This window comes from Glycine soja, chromosome 10 (assembly GCF_004193775.1).
Source record: "Glycine soja cultivar W05 chromosome 10, ASM419377v2, whole genome shotgun sequence".
Classification (NCBI taxonomy): Eukaryota; Viridiplantae; Streptophyta; class Magnoliopsida; order Fabales; family Fabaceae; genus Glycine; species Glycine soja.
The window spans coordinates 22,938,446-22,955,769 of NC_041011.1; the positions used below are offsets into that span (position 1 = coordinate 22,938,446).

Consider the following 17,324-nt stretch of genomic DNA (forward strand, 5'->3'; position numbering starts at 1 on the left):
GATGTTCACTTCTTCTTTTAAAGATCCCACTTGGTAGCTTCTGAACAGATTCTTGGACACAGCTGACCTCATCAAACCTGTGAGACCTTCCACTACAATATTGAAAAGAAGAGGTGCAAGGGGATCACCTTGCCTTAGACCTCTCTTAGGAGCAAATTCCTTAGATGGGCTTCCATTAACTAAAATGGATATGGTTGCAGTGGATAGACAACCATTTATCCATTTCCTCCACCTTTCACAGAATCCCATCCTCATGAGCATGTAGTCAAGAAATCCCCAATAAACCGAATCGTATGCCTTTTCAAAATCCGCTTTGAAGACCATGCAAGGTTTATTTCTAGACTTGGCCTCAGCTAAAGCCTCGTTGGCAATCAAAACACCATGAAGGATGTGTCTCCCCTTCATAAAAGCCGTCTGCCTTTCATCTATAAGATGAGGTAATACAATGGCCAGCCTCTTGGCCAAAACTTTTGCCACAATTTTATAGACACACCCTATAAGGGAGATGGGTCTATAATCATTGAAAGATTGAGGGTCATTAAGCTTTGGGATGAGAGCTATAAATGAAGCATTGGTTCCTTTTGGAAAGGATCCATTGATATAAAATTCATCCATGAACCTCATGAAATCTGGTTTCAAAACCTCCCAGAAATGTTTAATGAAATTGAAATTCAAGCCATCTGGGCCAGGGCTTTTGTCCCCCCCACAATCCCAAACTACAGATTTGATCTCCAATTCAGAAAATCTGGACACAAGGCTTTCTTTATCTCTTAGATCAAGAGAAGAGAAGCGAACACCATCCAATGCTGGTCTATTAGAACATTCCTCCGAAAATCTGTCCTTGAAATAGAGGATAGCTGCATTTTTAACACTGCAAGGTTCATGTACCCACACACCATCCATGAAGATACCTTGAATAGCATTTTTTCTTCTTCTATGATTGATCAATCTATGGAAATAGGTAGAGTTGTTGTCCCCTTCTTTTAACCACTTAACTCTAGCCTTTTGTCTCAACATAGATTCATATGCATAAGCTGCCTCCCACAATTGGACTTGAAGGGATTTCTTAAGATTCACTTCCACTTGGGATAGAGGTCTGTCATTTAGTCCAGTCTCCAAAGAATTCAACTCCTTTTTAATATTATTAACTTTTCTAGCATTAGCTTCACCATTTGATAAGCTCCACTGCTTTAAGCACTGTTTAAGGATTTTTATTTTGTGATTCAGAACATATCCTCCCCATCCTGGAGGGTGATAATTGCCCCATTGCTGCTGCACTAGTTGCTGAAAACCCTTATCCTTCAAACCACCAATCCATAACCTTGAAAGGTTTTGGCCCCCAATCTATGTTCTTTGACTTCAATAGGATGGGGCAGTGATCAGAATAGTCCCTATCAAGCACGAACTGAGTAGAATCAGGCCAATGCACCAACCAATCATCTGATAAGAGGAACCTATCCAGTCTACTCATAGCACTGCCATTAGGTCTACACCAAGTGAATCTTCTCCCAAAAGACCTAACATCCTCTAAAGCCATGTCTGAAATCCAAGAATTGAATTCAGAAATACTAGGGTCAACACCCACTGACTGAGCTGAGCTCACTCTCTCATCTTGGTGCCTTATCGAGTTGAAATCACCTAATACACACCAGAGGGCTGCTTGAGAAGCTGTCTTCAACTGAAGGATCTCATCCCATTGCTGTCTCTTTCTTTGTAAATCGCAGGGGGCATAAACATTGATTATGGAAACCCTCTTATTGTCTTTAATCCACAGCCCTTCCAATAGAATAAAACCTCTCCCCACTACCTTTCTGTCAACTAAAAAAGAATCATTATTCCATATACATAAGAGGCCACCAGCAGCACTAATTGCAGGTGCAAACTCCGAAGAAGCATTACAGTCAGCCCATAAATACTGACATAGTCTTCTATCAATGGACTCCATTTTTGTTTCTTGGATGCAAAGAACATCAAGATTGTTGGTCAAGGTCAACTTTCTAATGGCTGACCTTTTGACACCACCACCCAACCCTCTAGAGTTAAAAGATAAAATATTCATGAGGCAAGATTATCCCTTCCCATCATAGCTGGTGAAACTACTACAGTCTCACTAATATCCTTGACAGTCTTCATGTTATCAAAAGAGGCCTTATGTTCATCAAAGGTCAAGCCCAAATGCCTGGCTACTTCATGGTGGAAGTCCTCCTCAGCCTCTGCAAGAACATTGATAAAGCTGCTTGAAGGAATGGGACTGAGACAGGTCTGAGGCGGAATTGGAACCACATCAGCTGCATCCACCCCCCCTAACAAGTCATCTTCCATATGAATGGGGCCACTGTTTGCAAGGTCCAGAGGTGATGGCTTATTGTCATCCCTTCTGGTCTTAGAAATTCTATTTGTATGGCCCAAAGATTTTCTTCCTGCACCCACCTTTTCTCTAGAATAAACTTTTAAGTTATAAGCAGTTTCCTCTCCCTTTGATACTGGGCCGTTAGTATTCAGGCCCAAGTCCTGCATGACCCCTTCCATCCCCCTATTCTGAGTGTTATTATTCGAACCACATATCTCTTTAATTGAGAGATTTGAATTTGGTTTGACCGCAGGGCATAACTCAGAGGTAATATCCTCTGGACCATGCTGAAAGGCCCGAAGGACAGCCCCTTTGACGGTATCAACGTCCTTGGGACCTTCATCACCTTTTTCCTCAATCATCGTCTGCTTCTGACCAGGGAAGGTGAACCTACGAACCTCCCTTCCACTTGCATGCAAAGAGCCTATGAGAGGACCGTTGTGATCCTCCTGACGCACGGAGCAGGATGGCAGGTCCACAGCAGGAAGCAACTCCCCATGGTGAGACGACACGTCATCGTCTGAGAAAGCCTCGGACTCCGCGCGCCAAAGGTTGATGGCCTTGGTCCACCGGCGCCGACATCCGTCCCCCAAATATTCCGACGATGCTCCGTCAGGTATGCGTGTTGTCAAGTCTTCGTCGGAATCCTCCATTGTTGTCGTGAACGGTGATGGCGGAAAAGCCTCCAATTCCGACCAACGCTGCCGTTTTCCCATAGCTCGAGATACCTCCTCCCTCAAGAACAAGTGATGCTCCGTTTCATTAACCATAGCCACCATCGATTTGGAGAAGATAGGTTTCTCCTTTGTGCGTATCAGAACCCGCGCGACGTCAAGTCTCGAACGGTCCGCCGTCTCCTCGTCAAGTTCAATAATTTCTCCAAATGTCGAAAGCAAGGTCGCGAAGTGTTCAGCGTCCCATATCTCCAAGGGGACACCCCAGATATGAATCCATATTAAACGGAATTCGGGCTTCAACTCCGGCGTCCATTTCTGGATTGAATATAGCGGTGTCTCTCCGTTGGATTGTTCTCTGAGGTTGATCTTATCTGCTTTAGCTTCGTCCATGTCGTGGAGGATAATCATGTCATCCCCCCAATATGACACCTTCACCTCCATACCTACCACCTCCTGAACCTCATCCACCGCCCTCTCAAACATTCCTCTATTTTTTAGACGACCCACCCAGAGATGATCCAACCAATTAGTTTTCCACTTTGCAGTCTGCAATGTTACAGATGCAACACGAGCTTCTGATCCATTCTTCCCTGACAAAGGCACCTCAATCTCCTTCCCTTTCATCGTATGATCGTGCTTAACAGCTTCCGCATACGATTTCATGCTAGTGAAGGGCATATTGTTGAGTCTCGGTTGTTTGGGTTCCATAGGATTCATGGAGTCCTTCCATGCTCGAACAACGTCTCCCCCTGATCTCACCACTTCCCTTTTACCTCCTCTCTAAAACTTTGGTTTGTTAACAAACAGCTTCAATCTACCTTCATCCTCTACACCTTTAAAACGAACAAAACCATATCGTTGACCCTGTTTATTCTTTGATTTAGGTATGAACACCTCCCACACTTTTCCCCATTCCTGGAATAACTTCCAGAGATAAGTTTCATTAACGGACTCTGGGAAATGAGAGAAATAAAAGGAGATTATGTCCTTTTTATTCCTCCATGATAGGGGTCTGTGTTTTTCGCTTGTCAGGTGTGCATGAAGATTATTCTGTCGGCGTGGTCCTGCTCCTTGTTCAATTCTTTTCTGTAACCGAGCCTTCCTTCTACCTCCCACTTGAATCCAAGGGTCCTCCTGGTGTTTGTTATTGATGCATCTGTGATTGGCAGCTGGTCTGTAGAAATCTCTTTCGTGAATGGCGTGACCTCTTCTCCTATCCTCCTTACTCTTTCTGTATCTGGCCCTTCCGTTAAGACTCTCTTTTAGGTCTCTAGCACTCGAGCGTCCTCTCTCTCGCACAGGCTCCCTCTCATACTCGTTCACTCCCTTTCTCTTTGACTCTCTCTCTGTATCTTTCTGTATCTCTCTCTCCCTCTCCATCTTTGATTCTCTCTCTCTCTCGTTCTCTGTTTCTCTCTCCTTCTCGTTCTCTGTTTGTCTCTCTGTTTCTCTCTCTAACCATTCTCTCTCTACGGATTCAAGTAGGGTAATCAATCCCACTTAGTGCGAAAAGGCTTATTAATACCATGTTGGACCTTATTAATACATATATTATTTTTGCTGAGCAAAAATAAAAAAAATAAAAAAATAAAAATTGGTACATCATATCCAAATACCATGTTGGACCTTTCATTTTTTATGATACTTATGATTACCTCAATCTTAGCCCAGTGTTCATATGCGGAGTAACGATCCCATAACTTTGCCTGAGTCAAATGCCTATAATGAAAGAACTCTTCTGTTATATCTTTCCTTTGCCGACCATCCATGGTAGGGAGGTACATGATTATACCTACCTGAAACAACATCAAAAGTATAACAATCTTCAAAACAGCATTATAATGTTGAAATTAATGGAAGGAGCGAATGTTTTGTATTTCATTGGTTCAAAAACTTGACATTAAAGATGATGAAAGACATTACTATGGGCAGTTGATTACAATTAAAGTCAAGTAGTGAATCTAATGCCTATTGGATTTCTTTTCGGCAAATAAATAATCTTTCTCCACAACAAAAATGCATAACTGGAGAAGCCGAATTTTAGCATTTAATAAAAAATATTTCATCTTTTTCTAAATGCCACTAAAAATTTTAAATCCCAATTGCACCCCAAAAGTTTCTTTATACAAAACATGAGAAAACAAAAAAGAAGTAGAAGCATCAAGATAAACATGGAGCTAAGCTCACTTCATATGACCATGTAATACCAGTTCACCCATCCTGGCTTAGAAAAGAACTTGGAACTATATCTGCACTGCAAAATCACCCAGGAAAGAGTTTTATTACCCAAGAAAATATATCATCCCCAGACGGACTTGAAGCAGGACTCAAGGAACTCCTACTGCTAGCTGTCCAGCGCTGCTCAATTGGAGCAGGTGCAGGTATGTCTTCTTTCTCTATAAGTAGCTTCAGCTCTTCAATGTATTCAAGGTCTTTCATGCTTGGATTAGCTAGTTTTCCAGCAGGGAAACATGCCTCTGATACCCACTGTTGGCCTCCGCAATCAAAGCCCAATATTTCATCACTCCATCCAACCCTATATCCTTCTGACTTTCGCCAGAACTCGGCCTCAGCTTTATTAATGCTGATGATGTGCTTTTTATTGAGAGGATCTAGGGCAATTAGCTTATCTCTTAATTCTGTGAAAGAAAGCTCATCTATATTTTGTTCACCATCTTCTGCTGATTTACCCCTGGATCCTTCTGCTCTGTATACAATAACAGAAACTCATGCAACTTGAAACAGAAAAGTTCACAACATGCAACAATAAAATAGCGACACAATTTACTAAAGATATAAAAGAGAATGAAAGTTGTTGGCAATATGTTAGGAACCAAGAATTGAAATGAGAAAGAAAAGAAAGGATTTCATTGACTAGTAAGAAAAGAACAGAAAATAGGAGAGAAAACTCTCCTCCAAGGGTTTCCCCTTCAAAAGGATTTCCCCTTTCACAAAGAGCTAATGCTCAATGTACAAATGATAAGACCCCCCTCTCTCCTATTCTTCTTCCCCTATTTATATCCAATAAACCCCTCCAACTAACTAACTAACCCCTTAACTAACTAATCAATATCCTAACTGTAGTAACTAACTCATTAATAGTCTAACCATCTTAACTAACTTTACCTTCTCCTTATATCCTAACAATACACCCCTCCTAAAAATCAACCTTGTCCTCAAGGTTGGAATTTGAAAACTGGAATTGCACACAGAAACTTCCTCAAGTTTTCTCCAATTGTTGGAAGACAACTGCACCCCTTGTAGCTTAACTGGGAATGACCCACTGTCCTTGTATGCAAACTAAGGTCCGGCGGATTCAGTGGTGGGAGGGACAAGGGTGACCTCCATATAACTTTAATCACCATGACTGCCTCAGTACATTCCTTCTCCCTTTAGCTCCACTGCTGAGCTGTCAGCCATAGATGCAACAAAGTTTAATGCTAAAGGCACATCCAGCAAGTTGACATTCCAAGATTCCAACATCATTGATGTTCTGTCCACCTTCATGATCGAATTTGGGTCCAACAATGAATTCTGTTTCATCATAACAATCTTTTTATGAAAATCTGAATCTTGAAAAGAATGAGGCTTGACTGCATCACCAGCTTCAACTTCCTTCTTGATCATCTTTGGTATTGGGTTATCAAGAAAATGGTCTTCGCAGCCCACATTCTTCACTTTGTTTTCCTTGTGTTTCTCCCTCTTCATCGAAGGATCAACTTCTTCCTCCATCATAACTTTTTCAATCTTTGTTTCTCTTACTAATATTGCTTCATTGTTTTTGGTTTCCTCTCCACCACATAGTGTGTGGTTCTTGATTACTGAAACTTCTTTACTTCTGTTTTCTGATTTCAAGAACTGCAATGGGTCATCGTCACACTCAAAATTGTTACCCTTTGAATCAGTTTCCCCTTCTATGCTTCCATCAAAGGTGGGAAGTTCCAGGTTTCTTGTCCAAGAACTAGCCTTTGCTTCACTGCTTTCTAACCCACTTCCCTCCATGTTATGTTTGTCTTACTGAGTCGAATGAGGATCAACCTCTTCAGTCAATATCTTGCACAACATATGTTTCAGCTCTTAAATGTTGATCCTCTCTTTCAAGAACACTATGGAACTCCTTTTTTCAATACGGGATTCCTTTTCCTTGCTTGACATGCACTCCAAGATCAATTCTTTGATCTTGTCATGTCTAGCATATTGTCCTTGATGTGGGCAATGTCACGTCGCAGCTCCGTCAGTTTTTCCCCTTGAGCGCTGGCCAATTTCTCCAATGCTCCCACATGGTTTTCCATCACGAACACAAATCCGGCAGGACAGACCAATTTGTTAGGAACCAAGAATTGAAATGAGAAAGAAAAGAAAGGATTTTAATGACTAGAAAGAAAAGAACAGAAAATATGAGAAAACTCTCCTCCAAGGGTTTCCCCCTCACAAAGGATTTCTCCTTTCACAAAGAGCTAATGCTCAATCTACAAATGATAAGATCCCTCTCTCTCCTACCCTTCTCCCCCTATTTATCTCTAATAAACCCCTCTAACTAACTGACTAGCCCCTTAATTAACTAATCAATATCCTAACTGTAGTAACTAACTCATTAATAGTCTAACCATCTTAACTAATTTTCCCTTCTCCTTATATCCTAACACAATACTAACAGAGAAAGTAATCAAAACTATAGTAAAAGCATAAGAACACCAATCTTTTTTTTTGCTCAGCAAAAATAGATAATATATATTAATGGAGTACCAGAGGTACTAAATTACAGATATTGGGGTGCCCAACACAAATATGCCCAAGACATTGGTTCCAAAACTGACTAAAATGGAGTCAGGAGTGGAACCACAATGGGCTACCCCAGCTGAAACAAAACTATATTAGATAAAATTACTGTTACATGAACCCTGCAGAAATGTTACTAGACCATTGGTTAAAATGCATGGAAAAATCCTTCTCTAAATTCCGCAACCATGTCCAAAGTAAGAAAACTGCGACATCCATAACTTTGTTGCTATCAAAATCCTCATTGGAGAATATCATTTTTTTTTTTTTTTGGTCAGCAAAATTAATATATATTGATATATGAGGGAGTACCAGAGGTACTATAGATACAAGAGTATGTAAGTAATGCTGGTAAAGCCTCATATCAGGCTGAGTACAGACTGATAGGAGCTTACTAGCATACTACAGAGCGTCAAAAATTACAAACCACAGCTAGTGTTACCCTAGTTTACAGAAAACCAGCTGGTAGATTGCTAGACCAATAGTTGAAATGCAATGTAAAATTTTCCTCCATTGTTCTGAACCATGTCCATGCCAAAAACAGTGCATCTTCCAGCAACTTACTGCCATTGAATGGAGCATTCATTGGAGAATATCATCTTATTTCTTTGCTTCCAAATGGTCCACGTGACAGCTATCCACCACCATTTCCATCTTTTGGCCCTCAAACCATCAACCATTGTTAGAACATGTTGTAGGAAGTGCATCTTAGGGTCTTTTGGGAAAGCAGAAGATTGGCTCACCCATGCCGATGATTCCCACCATATGGGGGTGACTTTTCTGCAGTGGAAGAACAAATGGCCTGCATCTTCCACCTCATTCCTGCATAAAGGACAGCTAGTGTCCGAGACTGCTACTTGTCTTCTATGTAAATTAATTTTGGTAGGTAACCTATCTCTAATTAGCCTCCAAGCAAATATTGCATACTTAAGTGGCACCTTCAGTTTCCACAATTCATGATAAACACTGTCGTGGATCCCATCGACTGTCGCTTCCCTCAACAAATTGTAGGCTGATTGCGCCGTATAATGACCACTTGGATCTCCCCTCCACACCCACCCATCTCTTCTATGCATCAGAATAGGCTGTCTTTCGATGTCATTTAGAAAATTAGTAGCCATGAGTACCTCGTTATCAAACAGCGGCCTTCTCCAAGATAGCTTCCACTCCCATTCCGCTTCCTTATAATCTCCCATGTGCTGGATTAAATGATTTTGTTGGCATGAAATTAGTGACAATCTGGGGTATTTTGTTCCCAGTGCTGCCTCTCCTTCAATCCACTCATCCTCCCAAAATTTTATCCTATCCTCACATCCAATTCTCCACTTTATACCTCTTTTTAATTCCTCCCCTTGCTGTGATGCTTGGAAGACCAATTTTAGATCCCTCCACCACAAAGACTGTTTTTTATCATTAGATGCTGCATCCAAACCCCTCCATCCTCCATATTTAGACTCCAATAATCTTACCCACAGCTAACCTTCATTGTGAAACAAGTTCCATCTCCATTTGTCAATAAGTGCAAGGTTGAACATGTTTATATCTTTAATACCCAAACCACCTTTTTCTTCTGGGAGGCAAACGGTCTCCCATTTGATCCAGGCAATTTTGTTATTATCCAATCCTCCTCCCCAAAGAAATCTTCTTTGCACACGTACTAACTTATCCAGCACCTTCTTTGGAATCCTGAAAAAAGACAAAAAGTAGATAGGAATAGAAGTTAAAACTGATTGAATTAGAGTCACTCTCCCCCCAAATGAAAGATGTCTTTGCTTCCACTTAGCTAATGCTCTCTCACACTTGTTGATAATAGGTTCCCACATATGATCTCTCATCGGGTTGGCACCTATAGGTATTCCTAAGTAGACAAAAGGGAACGACAGCTGACTACAATTCAAACATCTGGCTGCCTCGAAAATCCGCCTCTCCAACATGCCAATTGCACCAAAACAACTCTTAGCAAAGTTAATTTTTAAGCCTGATGCCAGCTCAAAAATCCTCAATATGGCTTTGATTGCTCTTACGTTCTCCATAGACGCCTCTCCAAAAAATATAGTATCATCCACATATTGGAGGATACTAATATCCACATTATTTGAACCAACACTGAAACCCCTGAACAAGGTTTTGTTGACAGCCTCTCTCACCAAGCCATTCAGTGCTACCATTGATCAACACGGAGATGGATGCAGATTTCAAACAACCCTCTATCCACTGAATCCATTTGGAGGAAAAGCCCTATCTGCTGAGCATATAGATCAGGAAGTCCCAAGAGACCGAATCGTAGGCCTTCTCATAATCAACTTTGAAGACAATGCACGGCTTCTGACCTCTTCTAGCCTCTTCCACCACTTCATTTGCTATAAGTGCACTTTGAAGCAAATGTCTACCCTCTATGAAAGCAGATTGTCTCTCATCTATTATAACTGGCATGATCTTCTTCATCCTATTTGCCAATATTTTGGCCACGATCTTGTACATGCAGCCAATGAGTGAAATTGGTCTATACTCCTCCAAATGTTGTGGATTAGCCACCTTTGGGATTAGGACTATGAACGAAGCATTGCTTCCCCTTGGGAAAATTCCGTTATGTCGTTAACATAGAACTCATCGAAAAATCTCAGAATGTTCGGTTTTAAAGTGGTCCAGAATCTCTTGATAAATTTAAAATTAATTTCATCCGGTCCCGGGCTTTTCTCACTCCCGCAGCCCCACACTGCCTCCTTTATTTCATCCTCCTCAAACCTGCCCGATAACATGACATTGTGATGCTGATTGATAATCTGAAAGCGAATGCCATCAAGACGGGGTCTTTGCTGGTTCTCTTCTCGGAATCTGTTATAAAAAAATGATCTGGCAGCCTCCTTCACCTTCTTTGGTTCCTCAATCCATGCACCATCAATCCAAACACCACTCACTGTGTTATTTCTACGACTTGCATTGACCAATAGGTGGAAGTATCGAGAATTACAGTCGCCTTCTTTTATCCATCTCACTCTAGCTTTCTGCCTTAGTAGGGATTCATGATGTTGTGCAGCTAACCACACCTCTTCCTGGAGCTGATTCCTTTTGAGAACCTCTAGAAGAGAGAGTTGTTTGTTAATTGTGCTCTCTTCAAATTGATTTAACTCTCCCTCCATCTTCTTGAATTTCTTGAAAGTGTCACCGAACTGCTCTTTGTTCCATTCCTTCAGCCGGTGTTTCAGTCTTTTAAGCTTTTCTTTAAGCACGAAACCTCCCCAACCCCCTTGGGTATGTGACTGCCAGCATTCCTGCACAACAGATGCGAAAGACTTGTCCAAGAGCCAACAATCAAGGATGCGGAACGGCTTAGGACCCCAATCAACAATCTTTGACCTTAGAACAAACGGGCAATGTTCGGAAAAATTTCTATCCAATGGCTGTTGTGAGCTTCCCGGCCATTTTGCGAGCCATTCTGGAGAGATTAGAGATCTGTCCAGCTTACTTTTTGCAGTTCCGTTGGGCCTAAACCACGTAAATTTTTTACCTATCCATGGAGCTTCTTCCACTTCTAATTCACCTATCCACTCATTGAATTCTTGTATACTTCCTTCGTCCAATCCTCTTTGGCTGACTCCGACTCTCTCCGAAGGATGTCTAATGTTATTGAAATCCCCCAAAATGCACCATAGCCCCCCTTGGATTGATGATTTCAGCTGTTTAATGGCATTCCACAAGATTCTTTTGTTTTGCACATCACATGGAGAGTATATAGCTACAATATGCACCTGCACTGCCTCCTTTGTCCACTGGCCTGTCAGCCAAATGAAGCCTTCGCCAATGGTTTTCCTCTCAAGCTTGAACGATCTTTCACTCCACATGCATAAGATTCCCCCAGCTAAGTTATTTGCCTGCGGCAACTCCCATGAAACATCAGGATCTCCCCACATTGTCTGACACCACGAATTTTCTATTGTGTTCCTCTTGATTTCCTATAAACATATCATATCTGCATTTTCTTTTTTAACTAGTCGCCTTATTGCTGCCCACTTGACCCCCCTCCCTAATCCTCTCACGTTGTAAGTGATAATATTCATGATGTACTGGTTTTGTTCCCCCCTTTCTCTGCTACCTTGCTGTCTCTTTCCTCCATGTTCATGAATTTCTCCACCATTTCCTCCTAATTTTCTATTCCAGATACCCCCAGCTGTTTTGCTAACTCCCATAATTCTTTTGCTTCCTGTTGCTTGTTTGTTGCTTGTTTTCTGCTGACCCTGTCTCCTCCACTGCATGCTGGTCCAATGACTCTCCTTTGTGATCAATGTTGAGCTGGCCTCGGTCTCCTTCCTCCTCTTGACCCATTAGCCTATGTTCCCGTGGGCTTGGGAGCTGTTGTTGCTGTTGGGAGTTTGGCTGTTGCAGTGGTGGGCCTGTAATTTGGGCTTTCGAGGTGTTCGCAACCCTCTGTTTGTAGCTTTCTGCCCCTCCTGGTTCGTGAAAACACCTTCCAGAAGTAGCTGGACAAGAGAGTGAAATATGTGGGCTTAATATTGTGTGTTTAGGTGTTGTGGGGGGGTGGGGGGGGGTGTGGCTAGTAAAGCCCAATGTGTTTGAAATTTGGCTTTCCACGTTGTCCTCACGTGATGTTTCCTTCAAGACTATGCCTTTACTTGCTGTCTGCCCAACCTCTGTACCCAAGCCATCTTCTCTCTCATCTTTCTTTTCCGTGTTTATACTGCTTTCTCTTTCCCCTCTCTCCTTGTTGTCGACTTGTCTCCATTCCGCAAAAGGAATGTCACGAGCTGTTCCATTCGGGGATCCCGCTGACCGTTCTGCATGCGCCACTGCGTCGCCGTCCTCTGCGCTACTTTCCTGACATGACTCCTTTGACCGCCAGCTTTTTCTATTACCCGATGGTCCTTGCGATTTTGAGTGACCATCGGGTAACGCCGATGACTGGTCTGCTGCGCCTCCGCCTACTGAGCTGGTGCCGTGCAATCGCGGCTCCCCCGCTGGGTTCCACGCTCTGTTCTCGATCACCAGCAATCCTGAGCTCTTGGCGATTGGTGACACCAGGGACCTTGAGCTCTTCGAGGTCGGTGATGCCATGAAACTGCCGTCAGAATCTATTTCTTCTGACGATGTGGCGTCGCTGCAACTTTTGCCCAACCACCTCGCATCATCGAGACCCCTTTCCTCCAATATACGAACCTCGAACATCTCTGATCCAAGGTAGGCTTGTACAGTGTGCTAAATGGCGGGTTTCCACGGTGTTTTGATGAGTACCCGCGCTCTGTCCATCCGCCGTCGATCTTCGACATCCTCATCAACCTCCACCAACTCCCCCATCACCCCCACTATCTTCTTAATGGATGACTCGTCCCATGCGATGACCGGGATTCCCCAGCATTGTACCCACGCAAGCCTGTGTCCCGAACGTAGGGCCGGCGTCCATTTCTGCAACGAGTAGAACATGGGGGTCGTGCCCTGACCCTCCCCGTGAACCAATTTGTTTGCTCTCTCATCGGTCAAGCCAAGTAACAGTACCATATCATCCCCTAAATATTTGTCTGTGACATCCATTCCGAGATCCCACCTAAGTTCATCTTCCACGCTGTGAAATCTCCCTGGGTTCGTCATCCTCCCCACCCACCCTTCTTTCAGCCATTTTTCCATTTCTGCAGATGGCTCGAGGTGTACTGACGATAAACCATCTTCATGGCTGTGTGCTCCATTCCTCTTGCCCGCTACTGCCTCCGCATAGGATATGTGGTGTGTTCTTGTATTCCTCTGGGTATGAAGGACTGCCTCAGGCTCGTTCCAGATGGGGGGCTTGTGTTGTTGATACTGTATCACCTCCGTAGTTTTCTTTTCTCCCCTCTGTCTCCCATATCGTGGAAGATTGACATATAGCTTCAATCCTCCTATAACCACACTGTCCAATTGGCTCTCTAATTTTCGCTCATCCTCTACGCCCTTGAATCTAACAAAGTCATACCTTCTCCCGTTCTTGTTTCGTTGTTTTGAAATAAATATCTCCCGGACGTCTCCCCATTTTTTGAAATGGTGCCATAGCTCCTTCTCAGTGTAGTTGTCGGAGAAGCGCGTGAAGTAGAATGGCGTTATCTCATTCCGATCTCTCCAGTTTGTTTGATTGCAGTGTCGCTGATTCCTATCCCTAAGTCTGGTTTGTGTGTATTGGTGCCTCTCTCTCAGTCTCACTCTGTCTCTCTCGAAAGCCTTACCTCTCCCTCTCACTCTCTCCCACCCTCTGTTTCTCTCTCCTCTCATTCTCAGAAGAACACCAATCTGAGATAACAGCACTTTCAACAACTTTTAGATCAATAAGAAAAATACATTAACATTTATCAGTCCATGCCTTGCTAAATTACAAGAAAATAGAGACTAGTAGGAATTTTAAAGACCTACAAATCGGTAAATGCAAACAGTTACAAATCTTTGGTAATTTCTTCAATCTCTGTGTTTCTACCTCTTAATGTAAATTTAAATAATATTCAAGGGACAAAAAATAAGAAATTCCACAAAATGAAGACAAAATAAGTGTAACCAATTGCAGAAAAATACGTGAGCAAGCAGCAGCTTCTACTAGCCTTTATTCAGTGAAAAAGACTCATTGACGCTTTCTCTCACATCTGGCTACTTTAGTACTTCCAACAAGTCAAAATAAACCAATAAATTTTACATTCAACAGACAAAGTATAATTGTACCCATATTTCTTGAGGGACTCCCGGTAAAGGTCACGCACATGCTGTATGGCTTCATCTTTGGTATATTGTGGTTTGAACTTGGGAGGACCTTTCCACTTGGAAACAGGATTGCATCGCACAACCACAACAGAATCAGTATAAGGGATATAAAGGTACTTAACATGCTTGTTCTCAGATAGCAATTTCCTGCATAAGATAGAAAAAGGCTAATAATAAAAATCTTTGGAAGCAGATTCTATATCACCTGTACCAGAGGTAACAATAATAGAAAATGTAAGCACATTCATGCAGCGAAAATAGCTAAGTGAAATATATGCAAGCATACAAGTATACTGCTACCAAGAATATTATATTAGAGTAAACACAAATTTTGGCCCACCAGAGGTATATGTAGCATCGTCTTGGTCCACTATTTATCAGTGGTGCCTAATTGGTCACTCCATGATAATTAATGCTATTAAATTTGCCATTTAAACACAAATTTGATGGCATTTAAAGGAGCAATTTGATGTTAAATATATCTTTGGATGACTGATTTGATACATTTATACATAGAGGAACAATGAGATGTTTTTTTGATCCGTAGGAATCAAAGACAGTGTTAGGGGATTTACAATAACTTATGCACCCAGCTCAACCAACTGTGCTAGACCCCCTAGACGGAACAATGAGATGTTGCATATACTTATGGAAGAACAAAACAAGATTTACCATATCATATTATTAATTTTTTAATTAGCCTGAATTCAGGAGACATCATCACTAGATTTGTCAACTCTAGCAATCAGTTGGCAGATGTGTTCACCATAGCCTTGAGGGGTCCATGGGTTAACTATATATGTAACAAGGTTGGTGCATATGATTTATATGCTCCAGCCTGAGGGGGGATGTTGAGAATCTGGAAAATATAAATCATTTTGGGGAAACATATCCCATTTAGGGGAAACTGCATCTCTTGGGATCATATGTAATTAATTCATCCATTCCATATAAACAGTACCGTAGGGTCTCTCTGACTCACGGTGTTTCTGCCTACTTGTTCTGTTCTTAAACAAGTACCATTACCAGTTACCACCATATATTTATGAATTTATGGGCTTATAATATCAGCTGAATTTTGGAGGTCATTGGTTCTAATTACATAAATAGCCTCTCCCCATTTATGGGGTTAACAATGCAAGCATATGAAAACTCCAAAATGGTAGAAGTCCTCAACACTGAGACACTCTTCTATTATTGTTAAAATTAGAATAAAAACTTAAATTGGTCACCAGAAATTTGCTGTCACCACATAAATCCTTGGAGATTTTTGTCACTAAATTAGTCTTTCGAAGATTGAAAATTGTTATCATATTTGTCCTTTTGTCATCTTTATAGTCTTCCACAAGGACAAATCTGAGTAACTTTTTAGATTTTTCAGGGACTAATTTAGTGATAGAAATGAATCTTTAACAAACTAATATGATGACACCATAATCTTTGGAAGACCAACTAAGGGGTTTACATTCATCATAGTTCTTGGGAGTAAAGCAAGATCTTGATCAGTGTTACAAAAATCTAGTGTTATTAATGTGATAATAATGACATTCAACATATATCTGTTATTTAATTGATTCTACCAAAAAGGAAAATATAAATTCCAACAATTACTTGTGATTTTTCTTAATCTCATTCATGGTTGAGACAACTGTGTGCTCCACAAGCTCCTGTCGATCAACACACTGAAGCGTGACTTCAGCCACAACTCCAAGTCCCCCAAGACCACATCGAGCAAGATAAAACAGTTCAGGGTCTTTATCTTTTGAGATCTCTATTGTCCCTTTGGCAGGGGTGACCAGCTTCATGGCAATAACTTGTTCATCAATAGGAGGCAATCTAGCACCAGTTCCATGCGCACCAACCTAAAACACATGAATGCAAATAATTTTACTTTGCTTTAAATGAAAGATAACACAGGAAGGTATAGTAATAGTACTACTACTACTAAACCTGAATAATGCCACCAATTTGCTGTTCCCTAATGGAAGCAAAATTCTGCAAGGTAAGACCATGGTCCTTGAGGCCATCGACAAGCTGCTGCACTCGAATCCCGGCCTGGACCCTGACAGTCTTGCTCTGCTTATCGACATCCAAGATCCCATCCATGAGAGCCAAGTTCACCATCCCGGTCCTGGAAAGCCCGATACCATTCGGCGAAAGCCCGGACCCCACCGGCCGGATACGGCTCCGCGCCTCCCTCAGCGCGCGCTCCAGCTGCTCCGCGTTCTCCGGCTGGAGGAAGTTGCGCGTCTGCACCTCGTGGGTCCCGCTCCAGTTGGAGACCGTGTGCAGGTCCTCCGGCAGCGGGGCGTACCGGAAGATCTGCGCCTTCTTGTGCTTGGCGTCGTCCGGGAGGGGGAATGTGTAGTAGGTGGCGCCGCCGCAGAAGAGGAGGAGGGCAGCGTAGCCGGCGTACTTGCGGGTTTCTGCATCCGCGGAGGAGTTGGGCGCCGCGGATGATGAGCATCGCCGAAGCAGGAGGTGGTGAAAATGCGAGTGGAGACCAAGGGAACGCTTCAGAACTAGAGTTCTCAGCATGTCTTCGGCTTCGCTCAACTCACAAACAAGGGAGTTGTACAGAGTGAGTGAGTGAGTGTGGCGGAAGCGAAACTTGGAAAATTTACGGACAAATGGGTAATTAACCATTTTAGTCATAATTTAATCCCCAAATAAATAAAAATTCTTATTTAATTCATAAACACGTAAAAAATATAACAATTAAATCCTGTAGCCTAAAACTTTATTCGTAAAAAATATAACAATTAAATCCTGTAGCCTAAAACTTTATT

At 42.2% G+C, this 17,324-nt stretch overlaps 1 protein-coding gene across 1 annotated transcript in view; it reads right to left on the reverse strand.

Moving 5' to 3' along the window:
- The window catches only part of LOC114372241 (L-galactono-1,4-lactone dehydrogenase, mitochondrial-like), a 33,985-nt gene extending 16,912 nt beyond the window's left edge, over positions 1-17,073 (reverse strand). Inside the window, exons 1-5 of the mRNA XM_028329715.1 lie at positions 16,486-17,073; positions 16,147-16,397; positions 14,497-14,682; positions 5,314-5,734; positions 4,683-4,823 (exon numbers count right to left, since the gene is read on the reverse strand). Of these exons, the coding sequence (XP_028185516.1) occupies positions 4,683-4,823; positions 5,314-5,734; positions 14,497-14,682; positions 16,147-16,397; positions 16,486-17,073 (1,587 nt within the window). The remainder of the gene's footprint in view (positions 1-4,682; positions 4,824-5,313; positions 5,735-14,496; positions 14,683-16,146; positions 16,398-16,485) is intronic.
- Positions 17,074-17,324: the final 251 nt, after the last annotated feature.